This window comes from Haliaeetus leucocephalus, unplaced genomic scaffold, assembly GCF_000737465.1.
Source record: "Haliaeetus leucocephalus isolate CR32 unplaced genomic scaffold, Haliaeetus_leucocephalus-4.0 Scaffold932, whole genome shotgun sequence".
In the NCBI taxonomy this organism is placed as follows: domain Eukaryota; kingdom Metazoa; phylum Chordata; class Aves; order Accipitriformes; family Accipitridae; genus Haliaeetus; species Haliaeetus leucocephalus.
Window position 1 is genome coordinate 4,512,812 of NW_010973368.1, and position 16,279 is coordinate 4,529,090.

A 16,279-nucleotide genomic window follows, 5' to 3' on the forward strand; every position below is an offset into this window, starting at 1 on the left:
GGGCGCGGGGCGGGAAGAGGGGAAACGGTGGCATCCCGCTAGGAGGGGTCCCTCGCCTGCCCCCCGTGGAGGCCGGGCTCCCCGGCTCCGGAGCGATCCCTCGGGAAAAGGGCCCCCCGGGGACCCCTTGCAGGAAGCAAAGCCACGCTCTGACTCGGAGTGCGGGAGGGTGTCTGCGGGGCTCCGCTCTGCCCTGCCGCGCCCGCGGCACCCTCTTCTTCTGAGGCCTTGCTGGAAAACAAGACTTCAGATGGCTAATGGAGGTGGGTTGCCCTAAGGAGGAAGACTGGATGAATGATGAAAAGGTGAGGGGAGTTAAATTAGAAGAGTCCGAATACTTGAGGTGGGAGGGTAAGTGAGACAGGCAGAGGCGAGTCTTTGAACCAGAAGAAATTAGATTTGGGTACAGTCTCCCACACCGAAAGGCATTCTTGCACAGAACGGTGTCTGTCAGAAAAGAGGCTCCTCGTGCCAAAGAGTTTTAAGAGGAGTTAGCGAACGACTGCAGAGCTTGTTGCTGCTGTAGGGTCAGATGTTGTGATTTCCGAGCCCGTTCCTGGCCTTGCTGCAGAGAACTCTACGAAGTAAGGAGGAACCGGTGATCGTTTCACTTAACCTGGTGCCATACTGAAACATTTGCATGTGAACTCCTGTGATTGTTGCTGTATCTGTGTTGCACCGCAGCTGGAGAAAGATCTCCCCCTTTCATTGGCATCCTGTGAACAAAAGACACCGCAAACATTTGGTGTGTCACTCCACTGGCGAGTTATCAGAGTATTCCCATCATGCAGACAGAGGAAATTCAAACACAAAAAGATGAAGTTTTTCCTGCCCGGGCTTTTTTAGCAAGGACCTAGCTCCTTGGGAAGGTAATTTGAAATATGCAAGAATATGCTATTATATAGTGCACAGGCAATCCGTAATGCTTTCCGTGAGGAACTCTGGAGAAGCGTGTGATGTAATAGCCTTTGTGCAGTGAAGAGTTATAGGCATCTGTGGCAGCAACCAGAACAAACCTTGAATCCTGATTACAGTCCCTATTCTAACCCCACTAGACTTTTCCTTCCTTTTCAGATTTCCTTCCTCACCTCTGACTTTGTCCTGAGCCTGGGTGAAGGCTGAAAACATGTTTCAGATCAATCAGGACACACACTACTTAATTTCCTGACCAAAAGGGCCGATTTAGCCAGGAGAGGTGAGGGAAATGGAAGAAAAGTTCACAAACAAGAGTCCGGTGCACGAGGGGAGGGAAATACAGTGTTCAGTCTCTGGTTTTGGTCTTAATGTGAAGTACTTCCACTGTTCTCACTTTACAGTCTTGGTGCCAAAGGGTGATGGTTAGGGGACACAAGTGGTATGAGCTCTTGCAATAACAGGTGAAATTGGGCTATCCAATTTTTTGGCATCTGCTAGCACCCTTGGGAACCAGATCTATAAACTCTATTCAGCACTCCGCAATCCGAGATCCCATTCCCAAGCTTACCAGCCATACAGCTGAGAGGATGCTGGGATGCAGGAAGCAGCAAGGATGAATGGGCTCTGTTTCCCTATTTCCCTTTTCCCTCTAGGGATGTGTTTTTATTTTTGAGGGCTGCTTATATCACCACCTGTCTCCGTGCCATCAGGTTTCTTTGAATGGCTGATGCAACAGATGGGAATTAGGGCAATGAGTGTACTCTTCAGATCAGCTGCAGGGGCTGTGTCTTTTCACTGGGGTGTGAGACCTCTAGTCGCCATTTCCTTCGAGTAGATTTGGGGTGAGTGGGCATCGAGTGAGCTGTGCCACTATGGCAGGATATAGTTGATTGGGCACACATGCTAGGCTTGAGAGTGCCACCCTCCTGTAGGTTGTTTCCTTTCTAGAAACAGGGTGGGGTGTTGCTTTGCTTGGAGCTGCCGGGACCATCAAATGGGTGCACACTGGAAATACAAAGTGATGTGTGCTTGCCTCATTAAGAAATGATGGATTTTAAATGAGGTCATTATCAGGGCAAAGACAGGAAGAGTTGCATCTAATGAGCTCAAGAAGAGATGGGAAAAAAATATTTTCTTTAGTCAGGCTAATAACTGGGATTGGTATTGCTCCCATGTTGCTTGCAAAAGGAAGATTGGGGAGGAGCTTGGATGCATATAAGCACCATAAAAGAAACTATTGCTAAACTAGGCTGGCCAAAAAAGCACCTCTGTGATATGGACAAGGGTGGAGCTTTGTCTGTGCCTCTCTCCCATCTGCCTTGTCTCATGTACAGCATGGCTCACTGTACATTAAGATCTCTGTTGTTCTCAGGATCCCCTTTCCAAAAGCAGAGTCCCAATCCCACACATATAGCCAGCCTGCGGGGGTGCATGAATCTAGGAGTGGGGTGACGCAACCCCTCCATACAAGTGGTGAGGGACCAAGGACGTGTTCAGTTAGTCTGCTAAGCCTGGCAGAGGTATGTGCTCTGGGAAATCTGGGCTCTCTTCCTGACTCTCTCTCCAGCTTTCAGAATAACTAAAAGGAAAGCAAAATACATCTGATTTCCTATCTTTTCTGTTACAAATAAATTCCTCTGCTTTCTGGAGGATTGTGAAGACTGCCTAATATTTATAGCCGTTCTGAGATGTGCAGTGGATGATGCTGGGTAAGAAGAAAGCATTAGGGTCTCCTATGCTGTCAGTGTGTGATTGAGGAATGGAGACCTTATTCCTCTCCTCCTGCTTCTATTGCCCCATTAAAACACTATAGACCTGATGCAAAAGAAACTGTAGCCCAGTCTGGGCTGCAGGCCCAGATCTGAGAGAGAGAGCAAGCTGTACTTTCATCAGTTTAATTACTTGAGGTGCAGGAGGCTCTTCTGCATTAACTAGTCCCCTGCTGAACTGGTTGCCATTACACTGTCTCAGTGTTGCACAGTCCTTTGAGGAAAAGGGGATCTGGGGGTCTGTACTAGTAAAGGGAGGAGTAACTACCTGGAATCATTCGTCTGTGCTGTCAACATGCACTTAATCTGTCTACCCTTAAAAAGCATGAAAGTCTCCATGCTGAAGGCATGAAACAAAGTTAAATAGTCAGACTGTCCTGGTTGTTACCTCTTTTCATTGTTTCTGCCTGGAAATGATTTCCTGTGACTCAGTGTGTCAGCTCACAACATCCAAACTGACTCAGCTTGTGCGGTTCCAGAGATGGCTCCATCTCTGTGCCGCTCTCTGGAGCCTTCCCTGCTCCTGCTGCGGCTAAACAAACCCAGTTTCACATCTGCTCCTGCCGCTCCTGTGCTGTCTCCTGCAAATGAGCCAGCCTGTGCCTCTGCTTGCTCCACACAGGGTATGGAAATGAGGCACTGGAGATGGCAATTGGCACCTCCAAGAGGTGCTAGGAAAATGGGTACCAGTGGCCAAATGGTGCTTCTTAGTTTTCCAAAAAAAAGAAAAGAAAGATCAAAACAGGAGAGAAAATTGATAGCAACTGAGTTTAGCTCAGTGTTTACTTGCTGATGGTGTTTGGAGCTAGGCTGAAAAACACAGGTTATGGTTTCCAGAGGCAGCAACAGCCCATCTCTGAAGGCTAAGCAGTCTCTGGCCCCTGTGCTGTGTGGGCACAAGCAGAGTGCAACCATGTGGCAAACCAGGACGGGGAACTGATCTGACTGAAAACTACCCATGCTTGGTGGCTCGGCTTTCAGCTGTTTCAGGTGCCTGACCTGGTTCACTAGTCATTTGTGCCAACCCAGGGGAGAAGAAGCAGGTATGGAAATGAGGGGCCACAGAAATACACGTGGAGAGTGATGAGTGGCTAAGCAGCACTGCTGGCTACAAAACCATGGCCAGCAGAGGCAGTTGTGCACAGCAGAGTGGAAGGCCCAAGGGAAGATCTGGTTCTGACTCACTCTTTCTTAGCTGGGGATAGCCCAGCTCTGGGGGAAGTCTGAGGAGGAACTGAAATGCTAAAAACCAAACTGCTGTGAAAAGCTGCAGTCTGGTATCAGAGGGGTGTGTGCAAGGCATGAGCTATCCTTTAGAGGGAAAATGGTAGGCTGTTTCTCCAAGCCTGTCAGTCGCACCAAATTTGTGTCTTCTCCATTTATATTTGTCATGTGGACAGGACCCTTTTCTTTCCTTAGACACATTTGCTCAGCTACTGACCATTTGGAGTTATCCCCTGTAGAACAAATGGTGAGAAAAATCTGACTGGACCCATAAGGCTGAGGCCTCAGAATGGGACAGCAGTCCGAATGGTGAACTTTCAGACATCATTCTGTGACCACGTAATTCAAAACAGACATTGCAGAGGGGGGAGTCATGATGCTGTCAAGCCTGTGTCCTAGTCAGTGCCAACTCACCTGAGATGCTAGGAGGTACTAAGGGACCTTTATACCCTTGCTTACAGGACTGTTCCATGCTCTGGTGGCCTTGGGGAAAGTCATTCTCTGTTTTTGCCTCTCTCTTCTTATTTTTGTTTTGTGTCTTCCAGTTTCCATACTCAAATTAGGCCAAGCTCCCTCAGGCGATAGCTTTCCTATCTCGCATCTTGCCTCATCAGTTAATTTTATCTAATTCTTCCAATGTAACGTTGCCTAAATGCAGGATCCTTTCACACAGTTTCTCTTGCAGCTCTGTCGTAGTGCTTCATTCTGAATCCTTTCCCAGTTATCAGTGTGGGAACAGAGGAATGTTCCTGGTGTGGTCACTTCAGGCAGCAAGAAGGGGCTTGTTTCAGAGGAACATGCTCCCTGTAGCTATATGCCACTGAGTTCAGCAAGAAGCTGGAGAGGTTTGGAAGCAGTGATTTAAGTTCTGCTCCCCATTTCAGATTCCCATACCAAGTGTGCCTGCGTTCCAGCCATCCACCCCCATCCCTGAGCGCCTGGAAGCTGTACAGCGCTACATCAGGGAGCTTCAGTATCCTTTACCGTTACCTTAGCCACTGGTGTGATAACCCAGCAGGAGGGAGAAAGGGGACTTTCTTCCCCTCTGAAGAACAGAAAAGCTCATTCTGTTGTAGCTGGAGGGGAACTGAAACTTGCTCCCTGAAAACAGGAAGCTGGACTTGGGATGATGGTTTGTTTTGCAGCTGTGTTTCTCTTCTGCTAGAGCTACCTTCTGATCCTGTTCTCTCCATGTAACAAATGGGCATGTTGTCAAGGCCCTTTCCCCACTACCCACCCTTCTAGGTCAGTGGCTTTACAGTGCCGTTTTGTTAAAATTATGCATATTTGAGACCCTAACAGCTGGGTCTCAGCTGGACTACAAACTGTGTCACCTCACTGTTAAGGCATGGGTGAGCTGTGGTGGTGAGAAGACTGCCTCTCAGGTCATCCTACTCCAACACTCTTCTCTGTAGCTGTCTAAGGACAGTCAGCCACCCTGCTTTTGTGCATCTGTGGTATCCTGCCCCTTTATGTGCAGAGCTGCCTGTGTGACTGTCCTGGGAATGAGATTTCTCCATCCCTGTTGTGCTGGACAGCAGGTATGTGCCATGCAAGCACAGTCTAATCTCACTGATGAGATACAGAGCTAGCTCTGGCTTCAGCCCTAAAACAAGGTATGAAGGCAGACCTTTTGGCACCTCTCATCCATCTAAGCTGGTTGTGCTCGGGATTGGGTCCCAGTCAGTCTTAGAATAAGGTACCATGAATGTTTCAATGCTCCATGCGTTCTGTGCAGACCGGAGCAGGCAGACATCTATCAAACTTTGTTCTGCTCTGGTAACTGGAAAGCTGAGCAGACCATGTGCTGTCAGCATGGACATTTGGGAAATGGAGTGGAAACCTGTGTATGGGGAGGAGAAAGAGAAGAATTGACAAGAAGGAAATACGGTGGAAGTGAGGAGGGACTATAAATGGGAGAAATGCAGGAAAGGTAGGTGGGGTCTTTCTTGCATTGCTCTTTTATTTGTGAGATCATGAGTTTGCTTTGAGAATAGTAACATGGAAGTTCTTCAGACAGGTTTTCTTCAAACTCTACTTTCCAAGCTGCCAAGCCCTTAACTTCTTGCCTCCAGGTACAATCACACTGGGACACAATTCTTTGAAATTAAGAAGAGCAGACCTCTGACAGGGTAAGTGCTGGCAGCCCCTACAGCGTTTAATCCTTGCTTTAAGATGTTGGGGCCTTGCTATAGCCACTGCTTTTTCTTCCACCCCCTGGCTAAGGTCTAGATGGCACTCAGGGCTTTCACTACTGCAGCTCCATCCTACTTTAGGTGATTTTATTGTCTGTTGCCTGGGGCACGGCTGGGCAGAGCTGTGTCTGGCCTTTCTCAAGGACAAGAGTAGGTTTTCTTGTCATGAATCAGTAAATCCACTAAAATAATGTAAATGTATTTCAAAGATGTGCAGATTCTGCCTGCTTCTTACTGGAATATAACTCTATGAATTTCTGATGGATTCTGAAATTAGGTCCTGCCCTAAACAAGCTCTGTAAAAGCCAAGTATCTTTACAGGTCTAACTTCATAGCTCCTGTGAGTGCCTTTGCAGAATCCAGGCTCACTAAGCTTTTGGTGTCTCATACTTTGAAAGAAAAGGGGTATTCTCCTAACTGCAGATTTGGGGAAGAGCTGTGCCCCATAAGTTCCTGGAGATAAGCACCTGATGTTCATTGACTTTCTTGGCCAGCATATTGAGAGTCTTCTAAGATTGGCTTCTTACTATTGGTCTAGTCCATAGACTCATGTGACCCCAAATTTCTTGTGTTGTAATCAGTGCAATGTGCCCTCCACAGTATTTGTTGAACAGAGAGTAGGGTTGATGACAGAGGGCTTCACTGTCCTTGAACCTTGTGAGGCAAACATTGCTGGCTCTTGGTCCTTTGAGGCTTCTGCTTCTGGTCACATTGGTGTGCATCCAGAACTCACTGACCAAGTGCTGTGGTTTCCCTTAGAACAGAGGTTGGCCTAGTAGGAAGCTTTGCTGTAACTCACTGAAGTGAGTTCTTTGTAAGCAGCAATAGAGAGCATGTGATAGAGACCTCGATTGGATTTAGTACATTCCTAAAGAAGATATTTTCTTCTGTTCCCTGTCCACAGTGGGCCACCCGCTCTCCTGGAAACCTACCTTACGTATATGGTGCAAAAGGGCTGAACTGGCTGTACTTGCATAGCACAAGCCCTCTAACTGTCCTCGTCTTTCCCTTGTCCCACTCTGCAGGCTGATGGACCTGGCCAAAGAAATGACCAAAGAGGCCCTGCCAATAAAATGCCTGGAAGCTGTGATCCTGGGAATGTATCCTTTCCTCTTGGAATTGTGCATGTCTGCCCATCGTTGTGTTTCTTCCTCTGCTTTCTCATGCTTTGAGGCTGCTGATAATATTGTCACCAAACCTCACATCCCTCTGTTTTCCCTCCCCAGTTCTCCCAAAAAACCCACCATTAAAATCCAAATCCAAGCAATTCTCTGAAATATCAGAACTAGTTACTCAGAGTTGCTCCTCCTTACCCAAGAAGGGTGGTGCTGCTCTGGACAACTCTACAAGTGAGTAAAAAATAAAGGATCTAAGGAACATCTAAAGAGGGAAAAAATATTAGCTAGAGTTAGGTCAGGAAGTCCTTTGTGGATAACATTGTCCCCCTACTGCAATGTTGCCTGCGTGTGTTCTACATTAAAATGTTAGGGATCCTCCCCAACTTCTAATTATGGTGTATGTCACTTTACTATTATGTCTAACACTGCCTGCCAGCTTAGGCAATACCTTTATTAATTCTAGACATGTGTTGTCTTTAAGTACACATCTTTTCTAGCTATCTTCCAGGCTTAGTCTATGTCACTCGGGCTATAGATTCTTGATGCGCAGTGGCAAAGCCACCTGGAGGCAGAGATGGCAAGTGAATGGTTCCGAAGGGTAGTCTGATGAGTATTTTGTCCTAAAGGTTCCTCGGTTTGTGTGTGAAGTAACAGTTAGTAAAACAGACTAAAACAAACTGAGGAATAATGCTACTGTGTTAACAGTTTGAGAGCTATGGAATACAGTACACCTGAGGTGTTAGCATTGCAACTTCTGCATCACCAAACTGCCTCGAAATTAACTTCCCTTTGTTGACGGTCTTGTTGAAGAGGGCAAATCTGGGGTCCCCATAACCCACATGAAAGTAGGGCAGCTTGCAATGAGCTGCACTTTTGATCTGCACAACAAATCCTGCCTATATGATGCCTGAATTAGTGCTGCTGAGCAGGCTGGGAGGGTTTGGAGCAAGAAGAATGTTGTCAAGAAAATGGTATCACTGGTTGCTTCCTGAATAGTGGCTGCTGTCAGTTACCTCACCAACAACATGACCACGCTGGACCGTTTCCCCATCAGCTTCAAAACCCACTTCTCAGGGAACTACTTCCGACACATTGTGCTGGGGGTGAACTTTGGAGGCCGCTATGGGGCACTGGGCATCAGCCGACGTGAAGAGCTCATGTACAAAGCACCCGTCTTCCGCACACTGAGCGAACTCATCTTTGACTTCGAGGAGGCATATCGCCGCTGCTGGCACACTCTCAAAAAGGTGAAGCTGGGCCACTGTGTGTCCCATGACCCACACAGTGTGGAGCAGATTGAGTGGAAGCACTCCATCCTGGATCTAGACAAGCTAACCCGGGAAGACTTCCGCAAAGAGCTTGAGAGACATGCCCGTGATATGAGGCTGAAGGTAAGCCGCAAGGATGGAGAAGTTGTTTGCTGCTGCATCTGCTGTCTTGCCTGTCTGATGGTGTGCTGGGGGAATGAAGTGGCAGGACACTCTCCTAGATGGTGCAGTGTCAATTGGAGGCCGGGGACTCTTTTCCTTTGGTCCCCTAATGGACGCTGGTGCACTACTGCAGTTGCAATTAGCTTGGACTATATACAGTCCTTGGAGCCATAGCTGTTACTGTAGCTTGTTTTTTCTGGCTTTTGCATTTTCGATGCACTTGCCTTGCCTTTTTGTCTTTTATTCCCATATAATTAATCGTTGTTAGGCTTTGTGTTTTCTGGTTACTACTTGTATTGGGTTTCTGCTCATGTTGCTCTTTAATTTTTCTGGCAGATTGGCAAAGGAACTGGGCCACCATCTCCCACCAAGGACAGAAAGAAAGATGTCTCGTCCCCACAAAGAGGTCAGGCCAGCCCCCATCGGCGCAACAGCCGTGGGGACCGACGGTGAGTGGGGCTGCTGGGCAGGAGACCTATCTAGAGCATCTCTGTTTTACTCATAGACTCCACCTTACTGTCTGGTTTTGGATCCTTCTGATGTCTTACTGGGGTTCTTTATAATAGGGGTTACTTCTCTGACCTGCAGTAGCATTCTTCCCTAGTCTGTGTCTTTGTGAGTTTATCATTGCTTGGGGAGTGTGGGGACAGCTGGGGGTTTTTTGTTTTGGCAGGGAGGAGGAAGGCAGCTCAAATAGGCAGTGATCTTGGTAGCTGATATTTAACCTTACACAGGGGTCTGAGCTCTGGCGTCTCACAGACCTGTGCCCCAAAGAGATTCCAAAAATTACTGCTGTCAGTGAGATTGTTTTCCTGAAACAGATCTGGGGTATCAGAGTGGACTTCCTACTCCTCCTAACCTGCGTTCTCTTCTGTGGAGATCATTGGGAGGGTTACTGGAGGTGGTAGAATAATCCTGCCCTCAATAGCGTAGGATAAGTCTGAAGCTTTCCTGTACCTTTTCATGTGCTGCCATCTCTATGTGCAGCACCTCCCAACTGAAAAAAAAACAGTTTCTGAATAGTTCTTACCCTCTTTGCTCACAGGCCATCTGGTGAGAAGAAGCCTGCCGATTCCAAAGCCATGCCAGACCTCAATGGGTACCAGATCCGGGTGTGAAGAGAGCTGTGCCTTGTGTGCCTGGCTCCACAGACTTCTTGCTGGCCACAGTTGGGACCTGGATCCACCTGCAGTGATTCTGACAAGGGGACAGGGGAGCAGGAGCAGAAGAGAGTGCTGATCTTCCCAGGTACTTCCTAGTGGGCTAGTCCCAGAGCTGGATCCCATGGGTCCCAGAGGATTCACCTGCCTGTTTCTGGGAGAGGTGTCCATCTTAATTCACTGAAACAAGTATTTTTAAAAAAAAAAAAAAAAAAAAAAAAAAATCTGTACGTTTGTGGGAGTTTGCTGCAGAAAGAATATGAAGTGAGTGGGGCCAGCAGACTTGCCATCAATTTTTTTGTGTTGACAGCAAGTAGATGCAGCATCTTGTCAACTGTACTTCTTCCTACCTGCAGAGAAGTCTTCAACCTATGCAAGGCCTGCAGGGCTGAGGGAGAAGTGATGCTGGAATGGGATGGACCCCGCATCTTGTGCAAAAACTCCTGGTTTTGTCATTATGAACACTTTGTTTAGCATTGCTCTTGTGAGAGACAGGGCTGAATTTGCTCAGCCTGATAAATTGATCATACAAGGGCCTCTCATCCGGAGAAACCACATCTTGTGTGTTTAGTCCTGCCTATTTCAAAGCATTTCATTGTCTCTGAGGGGGTAGACAGTGGGATGATGATCCTCTTTACCCACTGCGATGCTGGTGAGCTGTTGCTGTAAGTCCTTTTGTGGTTGAGTGGGTCAGGATGTGCCTATGCCATTGCCATATGAAAACAGGCACAGAGACCTCAATCGTCTCAGCAGTGGACGCAGGGGCAGGCAGCAGCTGGTGGGAAGCCTGAACTTTGAGTCACCTCTTCGTCAGCCTTCTCTCTTAACTTCTAGTGACTGCTACTGTGAAAGCTTGCAGAAGGCACTTCAGTGGCTGAGGTACGAGTTTTAAGAGTAAAAGGTAAAGGAGGATTTAATGATGTGAACAGGTTTTACAAGCATTTTTCCTTTCTGCAGGGTCTTGCTCCTTCCTCACTGTAGTGTTAGTGCTAGGGTTACAGACACCTGTTGCTGGGAAGCCCTGCTCGAAGAGATTGCAGCTGCTTTCCTGACAGCTCAGCCTGGAGCCTCCTGAAAGTAGTTCCCCACCCCAGTCCCAGAGCTGCGCTTGTGTTTTGGCTCTTCAGATAGCTGCAGTATTTAACAGCACCACTTATGCTAGCCTTCCCCAAAGGGCTGGGCTGGGCCTTTCTGCCTGCTTACAGCCGTGACTCTTCCTACACTTCTTTTCAGGGGAGTGTTGTACTACTGATTAAGCAGTGTAATGCTTGTCAGAAATCTGGAGTGTTGTCAGATGTCTCTTTGAGGCCTAGGGCCTGAAGCAGTGGGGTTGCCAGAAGTCAGAACGGCATGGCCTTCAAGTGATCTGGATGGGTGGATTTAGAGGATGCAAAAACTGAGCTTGGGAGCAGGAGTATCCTTAAGAGAAACTGAGTCTTGTTTTATCACAGCACTGACAAAGAGCTAAACTTCCTGAAATACTACATTTAATTTTGTTAGAAGTGGGTTTATTCTTTCCTGTGAACCTGTTAGAAAGATGATGGAGCTTAGCTCTACCAGGTTTTTTGTTGCAGTATTGCTTTGCCACACCCTCATATAAGCAGTGCTATTTTGGTGGCAGAGAATGGGTTCTTATCCCCAAACAAATCAGCTCTTCTGTCCAGTTAAAGCAGTGTTAATCCTTGAAGCACCACCCACAAGCGATTTAACTCAAGCCTTACAGGTTCCTAATTGTACATCCTTAACTGTGATGTAACTTGCAAGGCGCTATATCCATACCACTGCAGTCTGTCCTTCCAAGCTCTCTTTGTACTTTTCTGCTATGCTGTATGACCAGGAGGACAATCCATAGGGAGGTAGCAGAACTTGCTGCTGATCCAAGATAAGGTTAATCCAGAACAGGATGCCAGTTTCCACAGTGCAGTTCTACACCTGTCCCCTCCCTTGCACTCCAGCTACAGGCAACACTTTGAAATCAGACAGCAGTAGCAAGCCAAGCACCCATTTGAATGTGTCCTCTGGTCAGTTTTGTGTAGCTGTAAATTAACATATTTAGTGTCTGGATGCTAACAATGATGTTAGCTGTAAAGGTACCAGGGTTACCTGTAAATAACACGGGTCACTTGGAAGCCACAAACTGCCTTTGCATAATGTTTGCTATGCAGCGGACTGACAGTTCAGGTGCCACTGTGAATCAGACGATAAATACAAGCAGCAGTCAGCAAGGGAGACTGAATGTCAGGTTTTATTAAAGTGGATGAAATCCAGAAAACAAATTATAAAAGCCCCTTAGATAAAACTAGGATGCATCCTCACCATGACTTCGGTTGCTTGGTTGGTTAGTTAATTGAGAGTAACTGGAAAGGTCTTGAGAATAATTAGTAGCTTCATACAGAGCACATTCAATAGCTGGACAGACTTGAGCCTTCTTAGGTGGAAAGGAGGGGAAGTGTGTTGGAAGGAGGAAGACTTCAAAACAGATGGGGCAAGTGAGGGGTCAGCTGCATGCTAATGATGCATTCTTGAGAGCAGGGCAAAAGGGATGCTCAGCAGTGTTAGATCACCAGGGCAGAATGGCTTAAAACAAAATGCTTTGTTTGACCTGGTAATTAAGTGCTTTCCTGCAGGATGTAACCAAGGCCAATAGCTTAGAAAACCAAAGGAAGTGGATGTTTAAGGAATGAATGACAGGTAGAGTTCAAGGTCTCTTAATCCTCAGCTGTAGCCAGACAAGAATATGCTCTTTCAAGATTTAGTTGCACAATTATGTAAATCAGAAGGCATTTAAGTCTTCTTATATATCTAATGTTGATGACTTCCCAAGATGGACACAGGAGCAGACATGAGCCCTCTGCTAGGGTTACTATTCCAAGCCTTCTACTATGTTTCTCTGTGTGGTAGAATTCCTGCCCCTTACTATTTCTGTATCTCCAGTTTAGCAGATGGTGCAACAAACTAGAAAATGACCAAACAATTCTCCCCTTCTTGCTCCCCCCTCTTAGTAACAAGATGAATCACTTAAATACAAAGCTTAGCTTCCTTGCTAACAAACAAGACAGCGTCCCCCTGTGACAGAGAGGATTAGTGCAACCAGTTTCATGCCGTATGAAACCTGAGGGTACAATGAAAGACAAACTTTTGCACTTCCACTTCTTTCCTCCCTCATCCACCTGCTCTGGCTTCTGGTCTGCCTGCCTTTAACTATAAGGAAAAAAAAAGGCTGGAGATGAGTCTTTTTCACTTCTGCAGTCTTTAGAGCTACAGAGAAGGGATGAAAATAAGGAACTAGACAGTAACTCATACGCCCTGGTGCCTGCAGAACAAAAAAGATGGATTTTGAGGAGTTCTGTTAATTATTTAATGTTAAATATTAAAATGATTGCTCATATAGCTCTGGGGTGTAAATTTCATTGTTCAGTAGGTCTCATCTGATGTCTGTTCTGCAGTACAAGTCCTTCTGAACTCTGTGGAAGGGAACTGTGTCCATACACTAGGAATGGATAGACACTGCCTATGTTGTATGTGAAGTCTAGGTGAGCTTTGAAAGACTTGAGCAAATGCTGACCTAGTAGTAGCAAAACTATTTTAGATGTAATGAAATAAGAGTTCCTCTTTATACTTCTATGTACACAAGTCCCTTGGTACCTGGCAAACTGCAGGTTTTTTAATGGGTGAATGGATTAGTGAGCAAAACTTTCTGCTACAGTGTCACTCTGACAGAAACTTCATATACTAAAGAGCAGGGTTGGGTGTCCATCAGTTTGTGACACACTAGCCTTTTTTTTTTAACTCTGAGATGATAAGCTAAATGAGCCTTTAGGAACTTAAAGTATGTTAGCAAGTGTTTTAGCTGGGACTGGAGTGCTTTTTTCAGTTGACTATTTTACCTGTGTGGCACTGTATGGGTCAGTACATGGTATGCTTGGATCTAGCAGAATAAATTACTCCAGAACTGTGGTTGAGACATAGTTTCTGTTCATGCAGTGGCTGTATTGCTGTTATCAGATCTGCTTAACATGAAGAAATTTTTTTTAGTATTTCAGGTGAAAGCCTTAATCAGGTGCCTGCCCCTTAAGGTAGGCTCACATATGGTGGTGTATAGACTGAAACATGACTGTCCTTAAAATTGCGGAGTTTAAGAAACCATAATGAACAGAAGAATGCGCCTGTTGCCAAAGGGCAAGAGTCTGGATTAGATGGGCTTGACCTTGCTCCAGGGGCTCTGGCTAATCACTTCAGATGGTTGCTTTAGCTACTTGCTCCTTCTAAGTAAGTGAAGTATTTCAAGTGGTCCTGATGATCAGGCACTAGATATAAGCAGGCAGTGCCCTGGGTCCCATGCGTACTGTGTGTGCAAGTCTGCTGAAATAACACCACATATTCCAGTGGTCTTGCACTGTTGTCCTGTCAAGATGAAGACATGCATTATGGATTTATAACTTAACCTAAGAAAGCAAGTGCTATTCTGGCTTGGTGTTTGCTCTGCCAGAGCAAGGTGGAGGTGGTCCCTCTACAGCCAAGCTGAACTCCCTAGGGGAATTTAGTATTTTTGTCTGTTTTCTGAGCAGGTGTTTACTTATATCACAACCACTCTCCTTCAGTGGTGCCCTGGCCCTGTCTGCTCAAGAGCAACTCAACTTAGGCCCAGAAGGCTACTGAATCCCCTGTAATCTCTGCAGAGCAGAGTTTCCCTCCAGATCAGGGCTGAGATGGTGCTAGTGGGACCAGAATGGTCCCCTTCCATGCACATCAGTATTCTACTCTAGCACTGATAGGGTGCTCCAAAACCATTTACATCTTTATCACTGGTACAGCTCAGAACTAAGAAATGGAAGGTTTCTTTCTTTAAGAAAAGCATCATGTGTGTCTTTTTGTAATTAATCAGTGTGGTTCTGCGTTCTTATGTAGCCAGCACAGAACTTGTATTTAGATTTAGTTCTTACTGCACTTCCCGTAGCCCTCATGTTGATACTTCTTCCTGCTTCCTTTGACACTTAGACAATAAAATTGCCTCTGTACTGCTCTCAGCTTGTGCAGAGAAAACAAGATGTCTGTACTGTCTTTCCTTCCAATTTCAACTTTCCCGTTGTCAGTCAGCTGAGAAGTCAAAAGCACAGCCTTGACTGATGGTATCAGACAGATTATGTATAGATGCCCTGTACTTGCAACCCTATGGACATGGAAGAACCTTCATTCTCCTTCAGTCATCTGAACAGGTGAGCATGTCTGTACAGACCGAGGCAGCTGCCAGAGAGTAAGTATGTGGCTGTGTAGCAAAGGCTAAAACTGATCTTTTCCTCTTGAACTGCCATCAGTCAGGCTGGATGGAAAAAAAAAGTCAGTGGATGCAGCAACAGACATTTCAGTCTTGAAACAATACTGTAAGGGTTAACACAAGCCTCTGCTTCCACTGCTCTACACTTTAACATATGATCCAGTCTCCCTTCCTGGCCTGAAAAGCAATTCTGCTTAAGGTCTGTAGTTTAGTGGCCTTCCAGACTACTGACCTCATCCTGACTTCTCAAGACGAATGCTGGGTTAATAAAGGACAGTCAGCTGCAAGATTCAGTGCATTTCCCCAGCAAGGGGGATCCAACTTTATTCAGACCCCTTCTCTCTAGGGAAATGAGTAATAGCTGGGACCAGGGCCAGGATGTAGGCAAGGCTACAGTGTGCAGAGGAGAGGAATAAGCATCCCCTAACCTGTTACTCCAAAGAGAATGGCACATGCAATAGTCCCTCGTAGCTAAGTTAATCATAAGAACAACTTCTGTCCTGAGGGGAAGTAATTGCACAGCACCTGCTATATGGTATGAAGACACAAAAGAAGAAAGTAGCCATTTCATAAGTCTGCATGGCCTGTGCTCAAGCCCAGGAGTTGACAACAGACTTCAGCAGCAGTTGAAGGCTTCTTGCTCCCCTATTAAATACTTAAAAAGATTAATAATATTAGCAAAAAAAGACTAAAATGCTGTGACTTCTATAAACCTCTACTTCAGATGCTTGCTTGAAAATACCCTCTGCCTCATGTCTTACAGATTTTGCTAAAAATCAGGTAACTCATAAACCCCTTATAGATGTATAGGTCAGGGTGATTGCTAGACAATGGAGCAAGAAGGGCAAAACAGTGACTTGGCCACTGCTGAGACTAAAAACAAGACTTTCTGCTCCCTCTTAGATAAGGCTTTCCTGCTACTGATAGTTCATGCAGTTTTAGGTTTTTAAGTCAGTTAGACATTATGCTACTTAGACCTTAGTGAAAAACCTTTCTTGTGGAAAGGATACACAACTCAATGAAGCAGTAATTAAAAAAGAAAAAAAAAATTACAAAAAAGAAACCCAGTCAGCTACTACGCTGAGAAGCCCAAGACTGCAAAACTTAAGGCTCTCACATGCCTAAAAGCATATAGAAATCCATTCATAAGACCGAGACTGAGCCTTAAGAGCACCATTCATGCAGACTGCAGG

At 46.1% G+C, this 16,279-nt stretch overlaps 1 protein-coding gene across 3 annotated transcripts in view; it reads left to right on the plus strand.

Annotated features, from left to right (window-relative positions):
* Positions 1-14,857, plus strand: part of VASH1 (vasohibin 1) — a 15,153-nt gene extending 296 nt beyond the window's left edge. Inside the window, exons 2-9 of one of the 3 annotated variants that reach the window (XR_775407.1) lie at positions 2,288-2,435; positions 4,793-4,881; positions 5,984-6,040; positions 7,129-7,203; positions 8,231-8,612; positions 8,988-9,100; positions 9,697-9,899; positions 10,122-14,857. Coding sequence is in view for 2 of the 3 variants with exons in the window: in XM_010583745.1 (XP_010582047.1) it covers positions 2,288-2,435; positions 4,793-4,881; positions 5,984-6,040; positions 7,129-7,203; positions 8,231-8,612; positions 8,988-9,100; positions 9,697-9,769 (937 nt within the window). In the remaining variant the exon portion in view is untranslated. Of the gene's footprint in view, positions 1-2,287; positions 2,436-4,792; positions 4,882-5,983; positions 6,041-7,128; positions 7,204-8,230; positions 8,613-8,987; positions 9,101-9,696 lie in introns of all 3 variants that reach the window. The other 2 variants (XM_010583745.1, XM_010583746.1) reach the window with 2 other exon arrangements.
* Positions 14,858-16,279: the final 1,422 nt, after the last annotated feature.